Here is an 18152-nt window from a genome sequence, read left to right as displayed (position 1 = left end):
CCTATCTCAAGAGTGCTTCCTCTTTGAGTCATGCACATGATGATTCTCAGTCTTTTCCTCAAGGTTCAAGGTTCTGAGCATACTCATTTGAATATGACTCAAACTATATATGAGGGCTGATATTTCACCATCTGATAATGACTTCAAATAAAAATGTTTTTAACTACATAGTTGTATATCTCGTCGAGAGCTACAATTTTTATATAAAGTTTGTTCTCATTCGACTTTGTATGAAAAAATTATGATTTTTGCAACTCATTACCAGAGGCGGAACCGCCTTTGAAAATACCCTTTTACATAGGCAACTTTTTATGTGGCTCGTTTGTGGTAATCATCCTATTTCTAGAGACGATTCGTGTTAGTAATCATCTTTGAAAATGACTTTTTACACAAGCAGTTCAAATAAGAAACCGCTTGTGTTAATCATATCATTTGCCTGTGAAAATTTGTTTCCACAGGTGACCCAGAAAGCTGCTTAGGCGGTTTGTCATTTGAGCCGCCTATGGAAAGACACACTAGATGTCTTAAAAAATAGTTTTTTACTAGTGATACTAATTTATAAAAATGTTTTCAACCTTAAGTTATTTAGTAAAAAAGTGAGTTTCTTCATAATGCTTCATTTATATATATTTTTATTATTTCATGTGATATTCTTTTAATGAACTTACCCTAGGTTATTTGATCATCGTAAAAAAGTCATCACTACCTTGATCTTTCCCAGTGAAGAAAAAATGAGGGCATGCGTCTCTATTGGCATAATAATGGCTCACAGAAGTTTTAAAATATTGGTTAAACTTTATCTATGATTCGAACATAGCTTTTGTAGGTAGTGAGATTTCTCCGCACAATAGTAACGAGCTTGCCTATTATTCATGTAATTATATTTGTAGCTTATCATGTGTTATATATCTGTCTCAATTGTTTTAGTCCAACTATAAGTTAGACATTGAATTCAAATTCTTTCAATTGTTTTATTGTTATTTTGTTTAGCTATGTCCTTTCAGTTATTTATGTAAATTAACATATAAGTACCCCTATCCTATATTATTATCTTGTGATTTATGAAGCTATATCAGTTATCTTTCATAATTATACTTTCTAAATATATGTAATTAGGTATCTACCTCAATTATCTATCAATTTATATCACATTACACCGATAATCTTTTAGACAATTTTTTATGATAATTTTTTTAGCAAACTTACCCCTTTATTGTGTAGCATTTAGATGAATTTGTGTATGTTTGAATTTAAATTGAATTAAAAAGATAATATCACATGAAATGATAAAAATGTATATAAATGGATCATTATAAAGGAATTCACTTTTCACCAAATAAAATAGGGTTGAAAATATTTTTATAAATTAGTAAATCATATGAAAAGAATATTAGTGAACTTTTCCTGATTTTTGGGAATTTATTTAAGGAATTAAAAATTTCTAGAATGTATAAAAGTAGGTATCTTTGCAGAATTTTAATTAAATATTGACTTAGGATTTTTGGATCAAACCAATTAAAATAGTTTGCTAGTGAGCTCTAGTTTGCTCGTAAAAACATTTAGAATTTTTAGACCACTTGTGTACTCTCAGATAAAATCAAGAGTTAAATAAAAAAGAAATACACGCGTACACGTATAGAGCAAAAGCTAATGAACGGATGTATCAGTTTATCACTTGCTCGTTTAGTAGATGAGAGCAAGGTTATAGTGAAAATGATCTTATTAGGTTATGATTATGATTTTGGTGATTAATGACAATATAGTCATAGGGACTAAATGCTTGTCAAGAATATATGTTAGTAGGTCCCATGGATGCAATACATGAAAAAGCTGCTGAAGTTGGGATAAAGTTTGGTTGAATTGAAAAAGTCTCAGGAGAAATGACTACACCAGATAGTTCGGTGCTCCAGATATTTGCACTCATCGGAGCATCTTTGTCTAAGGGGGATAGAGGCATGAAAACCTCACCGAATAGTCCGGTGACGAAGCAAGGCAACACCGGACAATACACCAGACAATGAACAGTGCAAAGATAAAAAAAGAAGCAGAAGACCCCACTAGATAGTCCGGTAATTGATTTGAACACACCGGAGGAATGTATCGGAGCATTGTTGGTAAAGGGAAGAATGCAGTGACCCTACTAGATAGTCCGGTGATAATGTGATAAGCACCGGAGAAGGCACCAAAGAAATTTACATAGAGATGATGTTGGCTCAGATACCTAAGGTATACTCATCGAAAAGTACGGTGATGAAGATGGAGTATACACCTGTCGGAGGGTTAACTTCTGTCGCAAGGATCCTGAGGGACCCCTTTTTAGAGATTCGGCCGGGGGGATGATTCTGAATATGTTTGCCAGAGAAATAAATGGATATGAATGCGATGGCTGGCAGGATGGAATGATCTAGTGCGGAATAAAGTAAATGCACTGGGGGTTTAGACAGGTTCGGGCCACACGGAGGCGTAACACTCTACTCCTGTATGGATACTATAAATGCTCTGAGAATGTCCCTTAAGGATGTTGCTGGTTACAAGAATGTTTGTCTATCCTAGAGCCTGGGACTCCTTGTTCTTCGGTCTGTGTGTGTCTGTTGGCTTTTGGGAGCTCTTGGGCTTCTCGATCTTATCTACTTCCTTAACTGCTTCAACCGTGCAGAGCTTGCCGAGAGATATTCACTTCTTCAGGGATTTTTCAACTTGTCTAGAGCCTGTCTTTGTTCGTGCTGCCGGCTGCTTTAAATACCCGCCGGCAGTAGCGTGCCCCGAATGGGAGGGCACGAGTTCCAAGGCACCATAAATGGAAAGGACGTCATCATAGCCTCTGTGAGAAGTGACTAGGGGTTGAAAACGCGCCCCACGCCCGGTCATCAGTCACCATAATGGCACTGGCAACGGGCGCCGTGGGGAGGGCCCACCGGGCAGCCGCAGAGCGGCCTGGCGTGCCCGTCCTGTCTTGTTCTCCTACCACAGCAGCGCGGCAGACGAAACGCCTCGGCCCTTGCGACGTTATCCCGAGACGTGCCGGATGGCACAGGATGGGACCCGTGCATTTAATGTCCCCACGCCCTTCTGCCAGAATATGGCAGGAACTGACACCGAGCGTGGCGGGAGCAGTTGGAGGTGACAGGCCACGCGCGCTCTTAAATGCGGCCTCGGGCCTTTGATTGGCTGACATCTCATCACTGGACCCCGGTGGGGGCCACTGTCAGGGGGCTTCCTGGGTCGTCAGGGAACCAAGTGCTCGGGGGTCACTGTTCTCCTCCCCAAGCACTCTCTCCCGAGAATGCCCTTCCTCGGTCCTCGGGGAACCGAGTGCTCGGGGGCTACTGTTCACCTCCCCGAGCACTCTCTCCTGGGCATGCTTGTACAGATCCTCGGGGAACCGAGTGCTCAGGGGCCACTGCGCGCAACCCTGAGCACTCTCTCCCGGAACTTCCTTCAGTGGGCCCTCGGGGTACTCGGGTGCCCGGGGGGCTACTACTCGCAGCCCCGGGCACACCCCTCCCGGTACTTGGTCTTCACAGATCATCGGGGAACCTGGGTACTCGAGGACCACTGACTGTGGCCCCGAGCGCCCTCTCCCGGGACTTAGTCTTTTTACCTTGCAGAAGAGACCCCGCGAGATGGCACCACGTGGCGGATTGCTGCCCTGGCCTCGGGATTCGGGGACCCCTGGTTCCCGATTCACCGACAACACCGGAGTATCCGGTGTTCACAGAGGTTTGAGTAGGGTTCCAACGCCTAGTTTTTGAGGAAGTACTATTGTTGTTCTCACCGAATCATCCGGTGTTAACAACTTTTTAGAGCCATTGGGTTAACGGCTAGTTGGCGAGTTTGAGGCTATAAATACCCCTCCACTCAGTCCTTTGAGCGTACTGGAGTCCTGAGAAGTTCATGTACACCTGGGAAGAGATTCAAGCCATCGAAGTGCTTAAAGTAATCATCCAAGGCGATTAAGCACAAGATTAGTGAGTTATTAGTGCTTATAGGCCTAGAGAGTGAGCTGCTAGGTGATTCCTGCTTAGAGAGTGGATCAATAAGTGATCCAACAGTGTACCTCTTGGTACGCTAGTACCTTGAAGTCTTAGTGACTCACCGGCAAGCTTGTTAACCCTCCGACTTGGTGTGGAACGGTGGCAAGACGATTGTGCGGGGATGCGAAGACCCTTGCCTTTGTGACTCAAGCTCTAAAATGATCACGACAGCGAGGAACCAGAAGAGAGGTTAGTGGCGAGATCTTACCTTGGTGGCTTAGTGGCTCATCCGAGTGGAGGCCTTGTCTTTGTGATTTGGTGGCTCAAAGGTCATGACCAGGTGCCGACCGGGAGCATATCCTTTGTGGAGCTCCAATATGGACAAGAGTTTCATTCATGCTATCGATATCATAGGAAAAGAAAATCATTATGCCGAATTTGCTCTCTCTACCTTATTTACGTTTCTGCATTTACGTATTTGTAATTTACCTTCTTAGATAGGCTGCAAGCCCTTTGATCGGTGGAGTAGATACATTAGATAAAACTAGAGCACATTTAGATAGAAATTAATATATGTTTATCTTATGTTGTTTTTGGAGCCAAAATAGTTATAAGTGTCCTAATTCACCCCCTCTCTTAGGACATCACTGATCCCCTACAATTGGTATCTGAGCCTCGTGCTCTTGATAGTCTTAAAATACTAGAGTTGTGACATCCGAGGTTGGGATGGATTCTCATAGTTCTCTACTTTTCGATGGCACAAATTTCTCGCGTTAGAAAATTCTAATGACTTGTTATTTGCAAGCTAGATGGTTAGATGTTTGGAGAGTCACTGAGGAAGGGATGAGACAACGCATCACCAACAAGGAGAGACAATTAGATGTATTGGCAAAGAGTATTCTTTTATCATCTATATGTGTTGATGCATTCAATTGTGTTTATTCTCGCACTAATGCACTGAATAGTCTCATTGAAATACATGAAGGCACAAAGAATATGCGTACTTAGAAATATCATGTACTTGTTACTAAACTTAATAGCATCAAGCAACTGCCCCATAAAAAAGCTAATGACATGTACTCACGTTTGAATATTCTTGTCAATGAGATCAATAGGTTAGGTTTGACGCCAATTGAAAATGATTAAATGGTGGGAAGAATACTTCAAGATCTTCTTCCGAAGTACAAGTTGATAGTCTCCATCATCTACGACAACAATGACATCAAGAAGATGACTCCAAGTTAAGTGCTCGGCAAGATCACTGTCCATGAGATGACAATAAACATGAGAGTGGAAGCTTATTCCTCATCCGACATCAAGAATCTTATTCTCACAAGCAAGCAAGCTCAATGCTAACGCATGAAGGCAAGTATGAAGAGACAAGAGCAAGAGTCAAACTCAAGCGAAGATGATGATGATCAAGATGAAGAGAGCTATAAAGAGGATGATCAAAGCACATCAAGTGATGAAGAAATTGATCCTAAGATGGCCAAGCTCTTCTCAAAGTTAGAGAAGAACATGAAGAAGATCAATGCTAAGGTTAATCATCATATCTCCATTGAAGACTTAGTCAACACAATTGATCATATCAAGAAGGAGAAGAAAAAGACAAGAACAAGAGGGAGACAAGGAGAAGAGCTAAAGCATTCGCAAACATAGAAAGATGGTGAGTGATGATGAAGATTCTAGCTCAAGTGATGAGAGCATCACCATCCACTCCTCCAAGAGAAGCTCTTCCTTAAGGTCATCATCATATAAGTGTATCTCACAAGTGCCTTATGGCCAAAGGTATGGATATCGATGTAAGTGATGATAAATCTGATGAGGATTCTCCTTCCTATGATGAACTCCTTTATTTGATCAATGAGCAACAAATGAACCTTAAGAAACAATCAAAAGAGTTTAAGAAATTCAATACACTTAATAATATTTATGCTATATTTATTTCTAATTATAAACAAGGAGTATGAAGAGCTTAAGGATAAATTTGAGTGCATTGAATCTCAAACTAAGGTCCCTTTGAAGCAATCTACCTCTATTTTTAATTACAATCCTAAGGTAGATATTTTCACTTCTTGTGATGATTTATATGCTTTATCTAGCTCACCCTTTTGCAATAAAATTTGTGTTAAAAATATTGTTATAGAACAATCTAATGAACACATTGCACAAGAGAATGATGAGCTCAAGTAAGAAGTAGTGAAACTCAAGGAGGATTGGCAAGATTGAAGTGCAAAGGATATGTCCAACTTACTCAAGATAACAGTGCTTTCATGGTGAAGAAATTTGAGAAGGGGTCAACCGTGACATGCTTCAAATACCATCAAGAAGGCCACAAATCCTTCCAATGCAAGCAAGTGAAGGAGGAGACAAGGAAAAGAAGAAGATGTCAAACCTCTCCAACAAAGCCTTCAACCTCTATATCAAGCCTAACTATAAGAACAAGATAAAGAACAACCACTACAAGCTCAAAAATAAAGAAAATAGTAAGGTAGTTGTACACATGGTTGGAAAGAATGATCGGAGGTAGAACCAACCCATTTAGGTGCCCAAGGAAGTAATCATCATTATGAAGGTGCCACATCGGTTTGTGTTCCAAAAAAGGCTTGAAGCCCCGAAGCGCTATGTGGATTTGGAGATTTGGCTTACAAGATGAAATAAAGATTTAAGCAAAGAAGCCAAGTGTACAAGATGGGTACATTGATGAAGATTATAATCATCATATCCACAAATCCCCATCCAAATGTAAAAGATGTAAGTGTAGCTAGATTTTTGTTCATGTATTTTGTTTTGCTTCTAGCTCATTTGCCTTGTCTAGGATTATATGTGCTCATTTCAATTATTGCAATACCTAGTGTAAGTCTCATATGATAGGTTGCTTATATTTCTCTCTTATCCATGAGCAACCTACATTGTTTATTAGTGATAGGTTTTTCTTATGACACTAGTTTTACATTTGATATCTTTTATGTGCCATGATCCAATCTATAGGATAAATTTCCATTGTTGTCAATAACAAATGCATATATCTTTCAAGTATCCAACACTTGTATGCACATATTTTGGGGGAGTATATCCTATATGTTGTGATTTTGAGACTAACATGCATTGTTAGTGATATCTTTTGTAGTCTCATGGAGAAATCAACATGTTTCCGGATGTATGCAAATGTATCATTCTTAAATCTTTGTTCATTTAAGCTACCTCCATGCATAATATAGCTTAAACTTTCTATCTTAATATATTGTCTAGATATGCATATGCCTCTTTCTCATCATATGTATGCATATATATATGGAGAGTTTAGACTATATTATGTGAGTTTCATGAACTTCATCTTTTTCAATTGGTATCATTCTTTTGTAGTGGGATTCCTACAATTGGTATCATTACAATTGGATCATAATTTATGAAGCTCTCTCCCATGTATTCTAATGTTTTTCCCTTTAAGTTCAACATATGCATATAGTCCTTTTTGGGAGATTATTGATAAAGGGGGAGAAGTTTGACGACCAAAAGCAAGGAATGCAAGATGAACAATGAGGGGAGATTGTAACAAGTGCAAGATACATGAAGGTTAACAAAGGGGGAGAAACTCTTGCTTGGGTCAAATCAAGAGAGATAGTAGCAATAGAGAAAGGGGAGCCACAACAAAAGGGGACTAAGTAGCAATAGAGAAAGGGGATCCACAACAAAAGGGGACTAAGTAGTAAGGACATGCATCAAGCAATGTGGTAAGACTTTGTGCTCATTTATAATCTTTACATTTGAAATCATTTGTTATTTGCCACTTACTTTGGTTATGTTGTTATCAATCACCAAAAATGGGGAGATTGTAGCGAAAATAGTCATATTAGGTCCTAATTGTGATTTTGGTGATTAATGACAACATAGTCATTAGGACTAATATATTTGTCAAGAATATATGTTAGTGGGTCTCATGGATGCAATACATGAAAAAGCCACCGAAGCGGGACAAAGTTTGATTGAATTGAAAAAGTCCTAGGAGAAATGACTACACCAGATGGTCTGGTGCTCCAGATATTTGCACTCACTAGAGCATCTCTGTCTAAGGGGGACAGAGGCATGAAGTCCTCACTGGATAGTCCAGTAATGAAGCAAGGCAACACCGAACAATACACCAGACAATGAATAATGCAAAGATGAAAAAGAAGCAGAAGACTCCATCGGATAGTCCAGTGATTGATTTGAACACACCAGAGGAATGCACCGGAGCATTGTTGACAAAGGGGAGAATGCAATGACCCCACTAGATAGTCCGGTGATGATGTGATAAGCACCAGAGAAGGCACTGGAGAAATTTACACAAAGAAGATGTTGGATTGAATGGCTAAGTTATACTCACCGGAAAGTCTGGTGATGAAGATAGAGTATACACCGGAGTATCCGGTATTCACAGAGGCTTTAGTGGGGTTCCAACGGCTAGTTTCTGAGTAAGTACTAACACCGAATAAAGTCTTGGTGACTCGCCGGCAAGCTTGAAGTCTTGGTGACTCACCGGTATCTTGAAGTCTTGGTGACTCGCCGACAAGTTTGTTGACCCTCCGACTTGGTGTGGAGCAGCAGCAAGATGATTGTGCGGGGACGCCGAGACCCTTGCCTTTGTGGCTCAAGTTCCGAAGTGATCGTGACGGCGAGGAACCGGAAGAGAGGTTAATTATGAGATCTTGATTTGGTGGCTTGGTGGCTCATCCGGGTGAAGGTCTTGTCTTTGTGGCTTGGTGGCTCATTCGGGTGAAGGCATTATCTTTGTGACTTGGTGGCTCAAAGGCCGTGATTGGGTGCCGACCGGGAGCATATACTTTGTGGAGCTCCAACGTAGACTAAGGGTGACATTTATGCCATCGATACCATAAGAAAAAAAATCCTTATACCAAGTTCGCTCTCTCTACCTTATTTATATTTTCGTATTTACTTACTTGTAATTTTCCTTCTTAGATAGGTTGCAAGCCTTTTGATTGGTAGAGTAGACACACTAGATAAACCTAGATCACATTTAGATAGAAATTGATATAAGTTTATCTTGTGTTGTTTTTAGAGCTGAAATAATTCTAAGTGTCCTAATTCACTCCCACTCTTAGAACGTCACTGATCCCCTACAAAGGTCTTGCCTGTTAAACAAGCGAGATATGTTTTTTTCGTATTTTTAATCTTCTAACCGACAGGACCCATAAAGTCTCACTCTTTCATCCGATGATACTTTGATATTACCCAATGAACAAATGATAGTAGCTTATTCTTGTAATTTGTTAAAATGGTCATGTAATTTTGTAAATATTAAAACAAATATAAAAAATTGAGTGCAGGACAAGTGGGTCCAAACATCTTGCAAGAGGTTTAGGCCAAAAAAGATGCCGCCGGAAGGGCACGGAGACGCGGAACGCCGATGGTCTGTGGCTGCAAGTCGCTCGTTTCTCCGTGTGTCCATTGTGCGGTGGCCCGTCGCTGTGCATGTCGTCGTCAGCGCCTTGGCCGGATCAGGAGCTCGTCGCATGCTCCATGGTCACCGAAAGCTGATCACCGACCTGGCCACCTGTTTTATTAAACAAACAGCGAGTAACCCAAAAGCGGCATATTCATGGAAGGAATGTACTCCTCGGGTCCAAAAAGATAGGGCATATCTGCCTCTCAATTCAAGTGGCAATTCGGGATTTGGCGCTCAATTCTTGCTGATATATGGGTCTAGATCTTAATGGGCCTCCTAGCTGGTGTCAAACTATAATTTTATACCTAAAAATATAAGGTGTAGCCCTAATTTATGAAGCTAGAGATGAATGTATATCAAATATGTCTTGGTCTCTGGGTGAACCATCTTCTTTTTATTTTAAATAAAAAAATTGATACTTGAACCATTTTATATTAGCCTACAAAGTCCATATCTCAAGTAGAGCTGCGAGTTGGAGCCATGTGTAAATCCCTCTTTAGTGGAGTTCTGGCTCTAATAATTTTTGAAGCTGTAGCTAGTGTTACATCAAAAGGTGACCGCGATGTTTATTACCTAATCAGGTAGTAGGTGATGTCATATGCCAGTGGACATTAGTTGTTGCAAAAATTTTTGACGTCTCTCAATTGGGTGCAGCTATAATATCTAAGGGATATTTGTCTCTAGAATACTGATAAAGTTTGGTTTTGTCCCTGGGACACTCCACTCATTGAGTTTGCCTAATGGACACTACGATTTTATGGTTTAGTCTGCAGGACACCGCACCGTATAAAATAATCATTTAGGAGAGAGAGGGTGAGTAAAATGACTTTGTTGCCCTTTTCTTTCTTCTTCCTCTCAACTAGAGAACAGTAGCAGCTCGCACGACGCCATGGCACCAGGCCGCCGCTCGCACGCGCCGCTGCTCCGCCTGCGTTGCCATTCGCATGCGTGCTGACGACAAGCGTGCCGCATGCGCCATGCTATCGTCGTACTCATCGCGCCATTGGCCCACACTGCCACGCTGCCACGCCCTCCACCCCTTACGCAGGCATCGTCTCGGTCGCACGTTCTTCTGCCGCCATGCCCGTAGCTCCACCGCGTCACCCGTTGCTCGCGCCCTAAGCCATCGCCAGAGATCCCTCCGCTCCGGCTGGCTTTCCCCGCCCTCTCACGCTTCCGGTGAGCTCCATCTCCGCCAACCACCTTCCCAGCTCACTCTCTCTAACTTCGCCCCTCTCTAGCACCCCTCTCCCCTCTGGAGATGCTGACGAGAGAGGGGAAATGGGTGAGGCGGGAGGCCAAGGGCAGAAGCATCCTTTCACCACCCCCTCTCTGTCCTCTCAAGCCAGGAAAGATTATTTTAATCTGGACGGTGTGTTGTGGATCAGACCACATTTTCGTGGTGCGGCTGGAACAAAAACATGAAGTACAATGTGGTGTGAATTAAACCGCGCTTTATCAATATCCCAGGGACAAAAATGCTAATATCTAAACAATGTCAAGGGATTGAACCCGGATGGATAGGCTACCCACCAACAGTGCTACCACTAAGCTCCCATTAGTTATTGTAATTGATATAATATATAGCAACAGGGTGGACCTAGTTCCAATAAAAAAACAAATCTCCTAACCGCTCCGGCGTTCCCCTCCCCTTTCTTCGCACGCATCGATCCCGCTCCCCTCCTCCACCTTCGTCTCTCCCCATCGTCTCCTCTAGCCACTACAGCCTGCCACCAACTCGTCGTCCCCAAGGTCCAGATCCATCCGGCTGAATCGAGATCCCAGCGGCCCATCTTCGCCGCAGCGGTGACGACCCGTCTTGAGGTCGGCCTCCCATCTCCTCGCGCTCACGTCGACGGCAAGTGGCGCCCGGTCAGATCCAGGCGGTGCAGTGGTGGTCCTCCATGAGCTCGTGGCACGTGGCATGCGTCAAAACACTTCCAGGCAATGTCACAAACTCACAATCACCTAATCTTTAAAAAACAAAGGTATTATAAAAGGGGTTTGAGATGCTCCCGTCGGTGAGATAGCAACGTTTAATTGGGCATCACTTACCGGCCAAAGCTTTCTTTCATTTCATTTCACACGAGAGATGAAGAGTTGCAAACGTCTTTGCAACTTCGGTCGATGCTAGCGTCATCGTATCAAACCTTGAGAGCTCAAATCGATTCGATTATATTCAGCGAAAGTAGCGTGCTTTGTTAATTTCCAATCGTCTGAAAATTGCAATATTACGTGTTACATGTTGATCTAATGGTTTAAAAATGTGACTGAAAACTAACAAAATTTCAATCACTTAAAAATTAGACACACCTTTCGTGAATTTTTCATGAACAATCTTTCTTACATCTATACGTTTAATGCGTGGTGCATGCGTGGTCACGAGACCGTGTAAAATGTTTTTTTTTTTTGACAAATTTGCATGAGCGCTGCCTTTCAATTAGAAGAAAGAAAGTTTACATGATTACAACCTTGAACAACCATTAAGATTTTGCAAGACATCAGTTGTATGCTCTATTACAAGATGGAAAACATGAATACCGAAGAAAACCGTAACCATAAAAAAAAATTCTAACCATTTGGTTGATCTCCTTGCAGCTGTGTCTCATTCTCGTTTTTATAGCCATTCTTCGGGCTCCAATGTCCTCATACACTTTATAAGCAACCTATTCAGCCTGTAATTCATTCCTAAAAAAATTATTTGTTCCTTTCTTTCCATGTATTGCACCACATATATACTATGTCTCTTGCTACCTTCCTCCTCTCTGATTTGGGAGCATTTGAAGGCGTGCTTGCCACCATTCCGCCATGGTACCCTGTAGCATGGTGGCTACTTTTTTTAATTACTCTAATTGTTTCATAGTTCAGTTTCATTCCAAACCTCTTGTGTAAACTCACAATTTTAAGCAAATGTTTAGATGGCTCTAATTCACACTTGCACAAAGGGCATATGGAGTTATGTGGCCATCCTCGAGTCGCAGATTTTCTGCTGTTAAGACCTTGCCGTATAGTAGGATCCAAGCAAAAATTATTGCTTTTGGCTCGGCCTTAGCTTTCCATAAACTTTTTATATTCAATTTCGTCATGCCACCTGTGACTGCACCCTACAAACTGATATTGCTGTGTGTATTCACCATGAGTAGTCCATCTCCACACAATTGAATCTTCCTGATTTATATGAATTGTTACGGCTTGGATCTTTGTTCCCAAGGACAACGAATTCCCTGAGTTGTTGTGCACTTTGTATTGATCTTACCGATCTTATCTAATTATCGTTCTGCAGCTCCTTATTGACTGTTCTATTTTTAAACCTTGCAATTGCAAATAGGTTGGGTGCTAGCTCTCTTGGTGTATTGCCTTGCAGCCACCTATCCTTCCAAAATAAGGTCTTGCAACTATTTTCCAGATGTATTATGATTGATGCAGCAAATAAGTTTCTCTAGTTCATTGCATGGCAATTGCATTCCATTCCACGGCCACTATTCACCCTTCCATTGGTACCAAACCATCTGAGCTGTAGTGCTACACCGAAACGATTGAGATTAACTATACCTAACCCTCCAAAATCTTTGAAGAGACAAACAGTTTGCCAAATATACTAGGCAGCGCCCTCCACTCACATTTTCCGAGTCCTGTCCCTTTCAGATGACTGTTTTGTTCACTCAATCATTCTTACATCTATACGTCCCTTAAATCCAAGAGGTCATATTATGCACGTCAGAGTAATCTGATAACACAAGATTATCTACAAACCAAACAAAAATCTTTACAGACGAAATCCTCCTCCTCTATCTGTTAACATCGCATCAATCAGGGAGCAACCATGACAGCGAGAAGAATCGAGAGGAGCACAGCGGTCGCCAGCGGCGCGCGCCGGTGTCCGGCCATCGACGGCGCGATCTGTATGGTGAAGTTGCAGGCGTTCGTGGACGGGTCCTGCGTCGTCTGCACGGCGAGCCCCTGGAAGTCGCAGCTGCCCGCCACCTGGTTCTGCACCTGGAAGTACATGTTGAACGCGTACGAGGCGTTGCCGACGGCGTCCATGCCGTTGCACGTCGAGCCGTACCCGAGCGATGTGCAGTCGGAGAAGGTGCACGCGTAGTTGACGTTGTCGCCGATTCTGCTCATGTCCGGCGCGTTGGGGTTGACCACGCACCACTGGCGGGGCAGGTACCGGACTCCCCGCGCCGCCACGAGCGCCATGTTCCGGCCCTGCCCGGACAGGTCCATGGCGTATTTCGGCTGGCCGTCGTACCGCACGATGCCCCAGTGCCGCTCGAAATTGCCCGGCGCCACGCTCTTGGCGTCCTCGTCGATGAGGCTGAACAGGTACACCTCGATGTACTGGCTCGGCCGCAGTGGCGTGCCGGCGTTGGCGGCCAGCTTCCGGAGCAGCCCCGCGTAGAACCGCTGCGCGTACGCCGCGGTGGCTTGCGTGTCGCCGTCGGTCGGCCATCCGACCTCGCCGACCACGACCGGCAGGCCGCCGACGCCGGCCGCGCCGAGCGCGGACACGAGCGTGTCGAAGTTGGCGTCGAACACGTTGGTGTACTGGATGCCGTTGTCCACGACGGGGCTGCTCGTGCCGTCGAAGAAGGCGTAGTCGAGCGGGAAGCCGTCGTTGCCGTAGAGGCTCAGGAACGGGTAGATGTTGACGGTGAAGGGCGCGCCGCTCTGGTTTAGGAACTGCACGATCTCCGTCATGAGGTCGGCGATTTCTGGCCGGAACCTCCCTGCCGACGGCACGGGGTTGCTCTTCGGGGAGTTGTACACGTCGGCGTTCAGCGGCACGGTGGCCTTGATGGTGCTGCCGAGGCCGGCATCGTCGAGCGCGCGCTGGACGTTCCTCAGGGCAGGGAAGGTGACGTTCAGGAACGTGCCGTTGAAAGACGACAGGAAGGGCTCATTCCCGACGGCTACGTACCTGCGCGCAAACATCAAACAAAATTACCACTCATAATCTTACCATGGTTAAGCTACCAAGGTAGCCCAACTGCCTAGTTTTCTAACTTGAGTATAATTGGTGAGAAATGCTGGTTTGCTATCAGGAACTGTAACTTGCAAGAACTGTATATCGTTGTGGATCATTCGGGAGCAGATCGATTTTCAGTCTCGGAAAAGCTAAAAAAATCGCTGCAAAATTGTTCGTCTGAAGATTCTTGTTCAAGTGATGAACTTTATGTCCAAAAGCAGTTTCTGAAACCTCGCATTGAACAGTTTTGCTGTCATATGGATAGACTAGTGCACATCTACTAGGCACCCAGTGGGCACTGCAATTAGATGCGGTGCCGTGCTTTATGATGAATAATGAACTGTGTCTTTTTGCGACAAAAATTCAATGGGATGATCCTTGTGAGATCAGTAGTGCATGGAGCTCATTTTCAGAAATTTCAGTCTCACGAGACCTAGCAGATAACACCCAAGTTAGATTCTTCAGACAGCAAATGGACAGCACAAATGCAACGGATATCCATACTTTATGTCGCAACTTGTTCATGTTTTTTTTTTTGAACCATGGCAAACCTGTTCATGTCAAGTTTTCCACTTTGGTGATCAAAAAGCTTCCTCTGAAATATTTAAGGGTTTAAAGAAAAAGGTTCCTCTGAATGAACTAATAAAAATCCACGTCACCCTATGAAAGCAACTACCTCCCATAGTAATATTAACAAAAGGCGTTCCTAAATTTTTTGAGAACAAATAAGAAATTTGGAGCTAGAAACGTGAAGAGCACTAACATTTCCTAGTGCCAGTTTCTCACTTCCCTACATGACTATATAGTATCGATCCTTACATGCAGTATTTTTTTAACCAGCTCCAATCAAGAAAATTAGCATGCACTGAACATGTCATAAACTCATAATCACAGGCAATGATCTCATTGCGTTCATGAAAGAGATGCATCTCAATCCAAATCCAATCCAACGGAACTATAACTACAACATGCATGACACCTGAAGCACCAGCAGAATGAAAAAGATTGCACCAAGACCATGTGAAGACGAACCGGAGACAGTATGATCATACAACAGAGCTGTGGACACTACTCACTTGATGTTCACGCCGCCGTCGAAGTTGTACGCGCTGACGTTCTGGTGCACCCACTCCCTGGCTGTGTCGTAGTCCGTCATCATGTCCAGCATGTTGTTGGGGATGGCCACCATCACCTCCACGCCGCTGCCGGCGAGCGCGTCCATCGGCTCGGCGTCGGCGTCGAACAGCTTCACCTTCCTGATACCGTTGTCGTGCAGCATCCGCACCACGGTGCGCGGCGGCAGCTGGTGCGTCGCCATCGTGCCCCAGTTCACCCCGAGCCCTCCCGCCGCCGGCAGCCCCGCGACGCCGAGGACCGCCACCAGAGCGGCAACGACGACCAACCGGTAGCTCGCCGCCATGAAGACAACGCTATCACTGTCAGCCGCGTACGCGCAGGCAAGCACGCGGTGTTTTCTTGGGTTGTAGAAGGAAGCGGCCGACGCGAATTGGATGATGGACAGATCGGAGGAAGTGGGCAATAGGAATTGTTATTCTACCGGGCGGCTTTTGATACTCGAGGGGGACAAGGACAGGGGATTTTGGATAGAACTGGATGTGTGATGACGAAGAACCACATAGGAGAAGCAGGGAGAAAGGCAGCTCAAAAAAGCTTAAAACTTTTCTATCCAAGAACAACTAGTATTGCACGTTCACATCCCTAAACATCACGAATTACGACTCTCCATGGGTCTGTTGTCAATTTGTCACCAGGCCAGAGAGAGATGGAAGAAGAGAAAGAGATTAAGGGGAAGATTAGAGATCAAAAGGATGACCTCACGGTCCAGCAGATAAGGTGAAGCTTGAACTTTACTGAAGCATGGTCCAAATGCGATGCAGCAGTTCAATGGTGAGCTCAGAGTACTGGATTTAGTTTTTCCTCGATGCAAAGGTGGAGGAAATGAGTGAGCCACTAAGATATTTTCTTGTGGTGATGTTAAAACTACGGGATAGGCGGGCTAGAGATTGGGTTAGTGGCTAATGGTATCAACAATTATGATTAGGTGTTTAAGGAAAGATAGCACTAAGCATCTACATTAAAATTATAATTTTCAATATAAATAACGACTATGAGTGTTTAAATATGTTCAGTTATCTTGTTAGCACTACTATAACTATTAATACTTAAATAAGCATCTTGCTCTCCATCTAAGCACCAGCGTTAATGCAGTTTTGAAAAAAAATCCATTTTTTTCTATTAGCACATCCTCTAAGCACTACAATGTATATGCTCTAATGCAAGTGATGGAAAGTGAGTGCTAAAGATGGTCAAATGGAACAATCGGGTCGGCCCGGCACGGGCCCATCTCGGCACGGCCCGAAATCGGCACGGCCCGATTGGCCCATTTACTGTTACGGGCCGTGCCGTGCCGGCCCGCGTGCCGAGCCGTGCCGGCCCGCGTGCCTAGCCGTGCCGGCCCGCGTGCCGAGCCGTCGGCCCATGGCACGGCCCAACTGTCACCGTGCCGTGCCGGGCCGGCTCACGGCACGGTCGGCACGATGGGTCCGGCCGGCACGGTGAGCCCGTTCGGCACGGTGGAGGCACGACAGGCCCGTTTGGCACGACAGACCCGACCGACACGGTGGAGGCACGACGGGCCAGGTCGGCACGGGAAGGCACGACGGGCCCGGCCGGCACGGTGGAGGCACGTTGGGCCCGTCAGCACTCAAAAAAATAGGAAAAAATAAAAAATAATAGCTAAAAAAATTCAAAAACAATAAAAAATATAGAAAATAAATACATAACATCTTTATTGATTGGTTGCCTCGTTAAAAACCTTTCGACTAGAAGGAAAAAAGAGTACAACCAATGATTATGCTCCGAAAATTACATGGTTTCATTAGAAACCCCAGAATTTTGCTTGCAATTTTAATATGCTTCCTCAAGTGTCCCGTTCCATGTGGAGATCTGGCATTTATTTCTATGCTGCATATATTACACTTAGCAAATCTTACCTGTTCCCTGTTAATTTCTTTGAAGACCTTTTCAAAATGTTGCCACACCCATGACCATGCACGTGAGTTCTCGGCGTCTTGATCCATGAATTGAAATATGGAATTAGTTTCTTGATGTGAAGTGAATACTGGCTACTTGGCTAGCAAATAGGAAAAGAGAGATGGGTGGGTAGGGTGGGCAATGAGAATACATGGAGTTTGAGATGGAGTAGATGGTATTTATAGGCCACGATGAGAGGAGAGGTAGGTGGGGGTGGGGCTGCGGGGGGTATTTTAAAAAAATAAACAAAAAACATGAATAAAAAAACTTAGAAATAATAGGGGCACATGATTAATTCTAAAAATGAGCTTTATTGATATGTTGCCTCATTAAAAACCTTTCTAGCAAAGGAAAAAAGAGTACAATCTAGCTCAGAAAATTTAAAATTACACGTTCTCATCAGCATCTAGATACAAATTTTGGAATGATTCTTCAAGCTCAGTATTTTCTGCAGTGTGTTGCATTCGTGCTTCAGCTTGTTCCCAATCCTTTACTATGGTGAGTATTTCAACCATCTCACTTGACAGATTTGTTCTTCTCTCTTCGATTATCCTTCCTGTAAGATTGAAGGCAGCCTCAGAAGAAACTGTAAATACAGAAACCGTTAACAAATCTCGTGCTAACAGTGAAAGCACTGGATAATTCGTCTTGTGCTCATGCCACCATTGTAGTATGTTAAAGTTTTCTTGTTCGTGGCTGATAACGT

General features: G+C 43.8%; 1 protein-coding gene across 1 annotated transcript; it reads right to left on the bottom strand.

Annotated features, from left to right (window-relative positions):
* Window positions 1-13105: 13105 nt before the first annotated feature.
* LOC133912982 (glucan endo-1,3-beta-glucosidase 8-like) lies at window positions 13106-16375 on the bottom strand. The gene is made up of 2 exons (XM_062355997.1): window positions 15469-16375; window positions 13106-14344 (listed from the first exon to the last, which is right to left on the bottom strand). The coding sequence occupies exons 1-2, from the start codon at window positions 15810-15812 to the stop codon at window positions 13231-13233; spliced, it is 1458 nt and encodes a 485-aa protein (XP_062211981.1). The 5' UTR covers window positions 15813-16375; the 3' UTR covers window positions 13106-13230.
* Between the last annotated feature and the right edge of the window lie 1777 nt (window positions 16376-18152).

Source organism: Phragmites australis, chromosome 3 (assembly GCF_958298935.1).
Source record: "Phragmites australis chromosome 3, lpPhrAust1.1, whole genome shotgun sequence".
Taxonomy (NCBI): domain Eukaryota; kingdom Viridiplantae; phylum Streptophyta; class Magnoliopsida; order Poales; family Poaceae; genus Phragmites; species Phragmites australis.
This window is presented reverse-complemented; position numbering and strand designations above follow the sequence as displayed.

Bases quoted from the DNA above. Each gene is read 5' to 3' on its own strand.
- LOC133912982 (XM_062355997.1), bottom strand. From the start codon at position 15,812: ATGGCGGCGAGCTACCGGTTGGTCGTCGTTGCCGCTCTGGTGGCGGTC. The intron at 14,345-15,468 runs GTGAGTAGTGTC...GTTTGCGCGCAG, and splicing joins GACGGCGGCGTGAACATCAA to GTACGTAGCCGTCGGGAATG.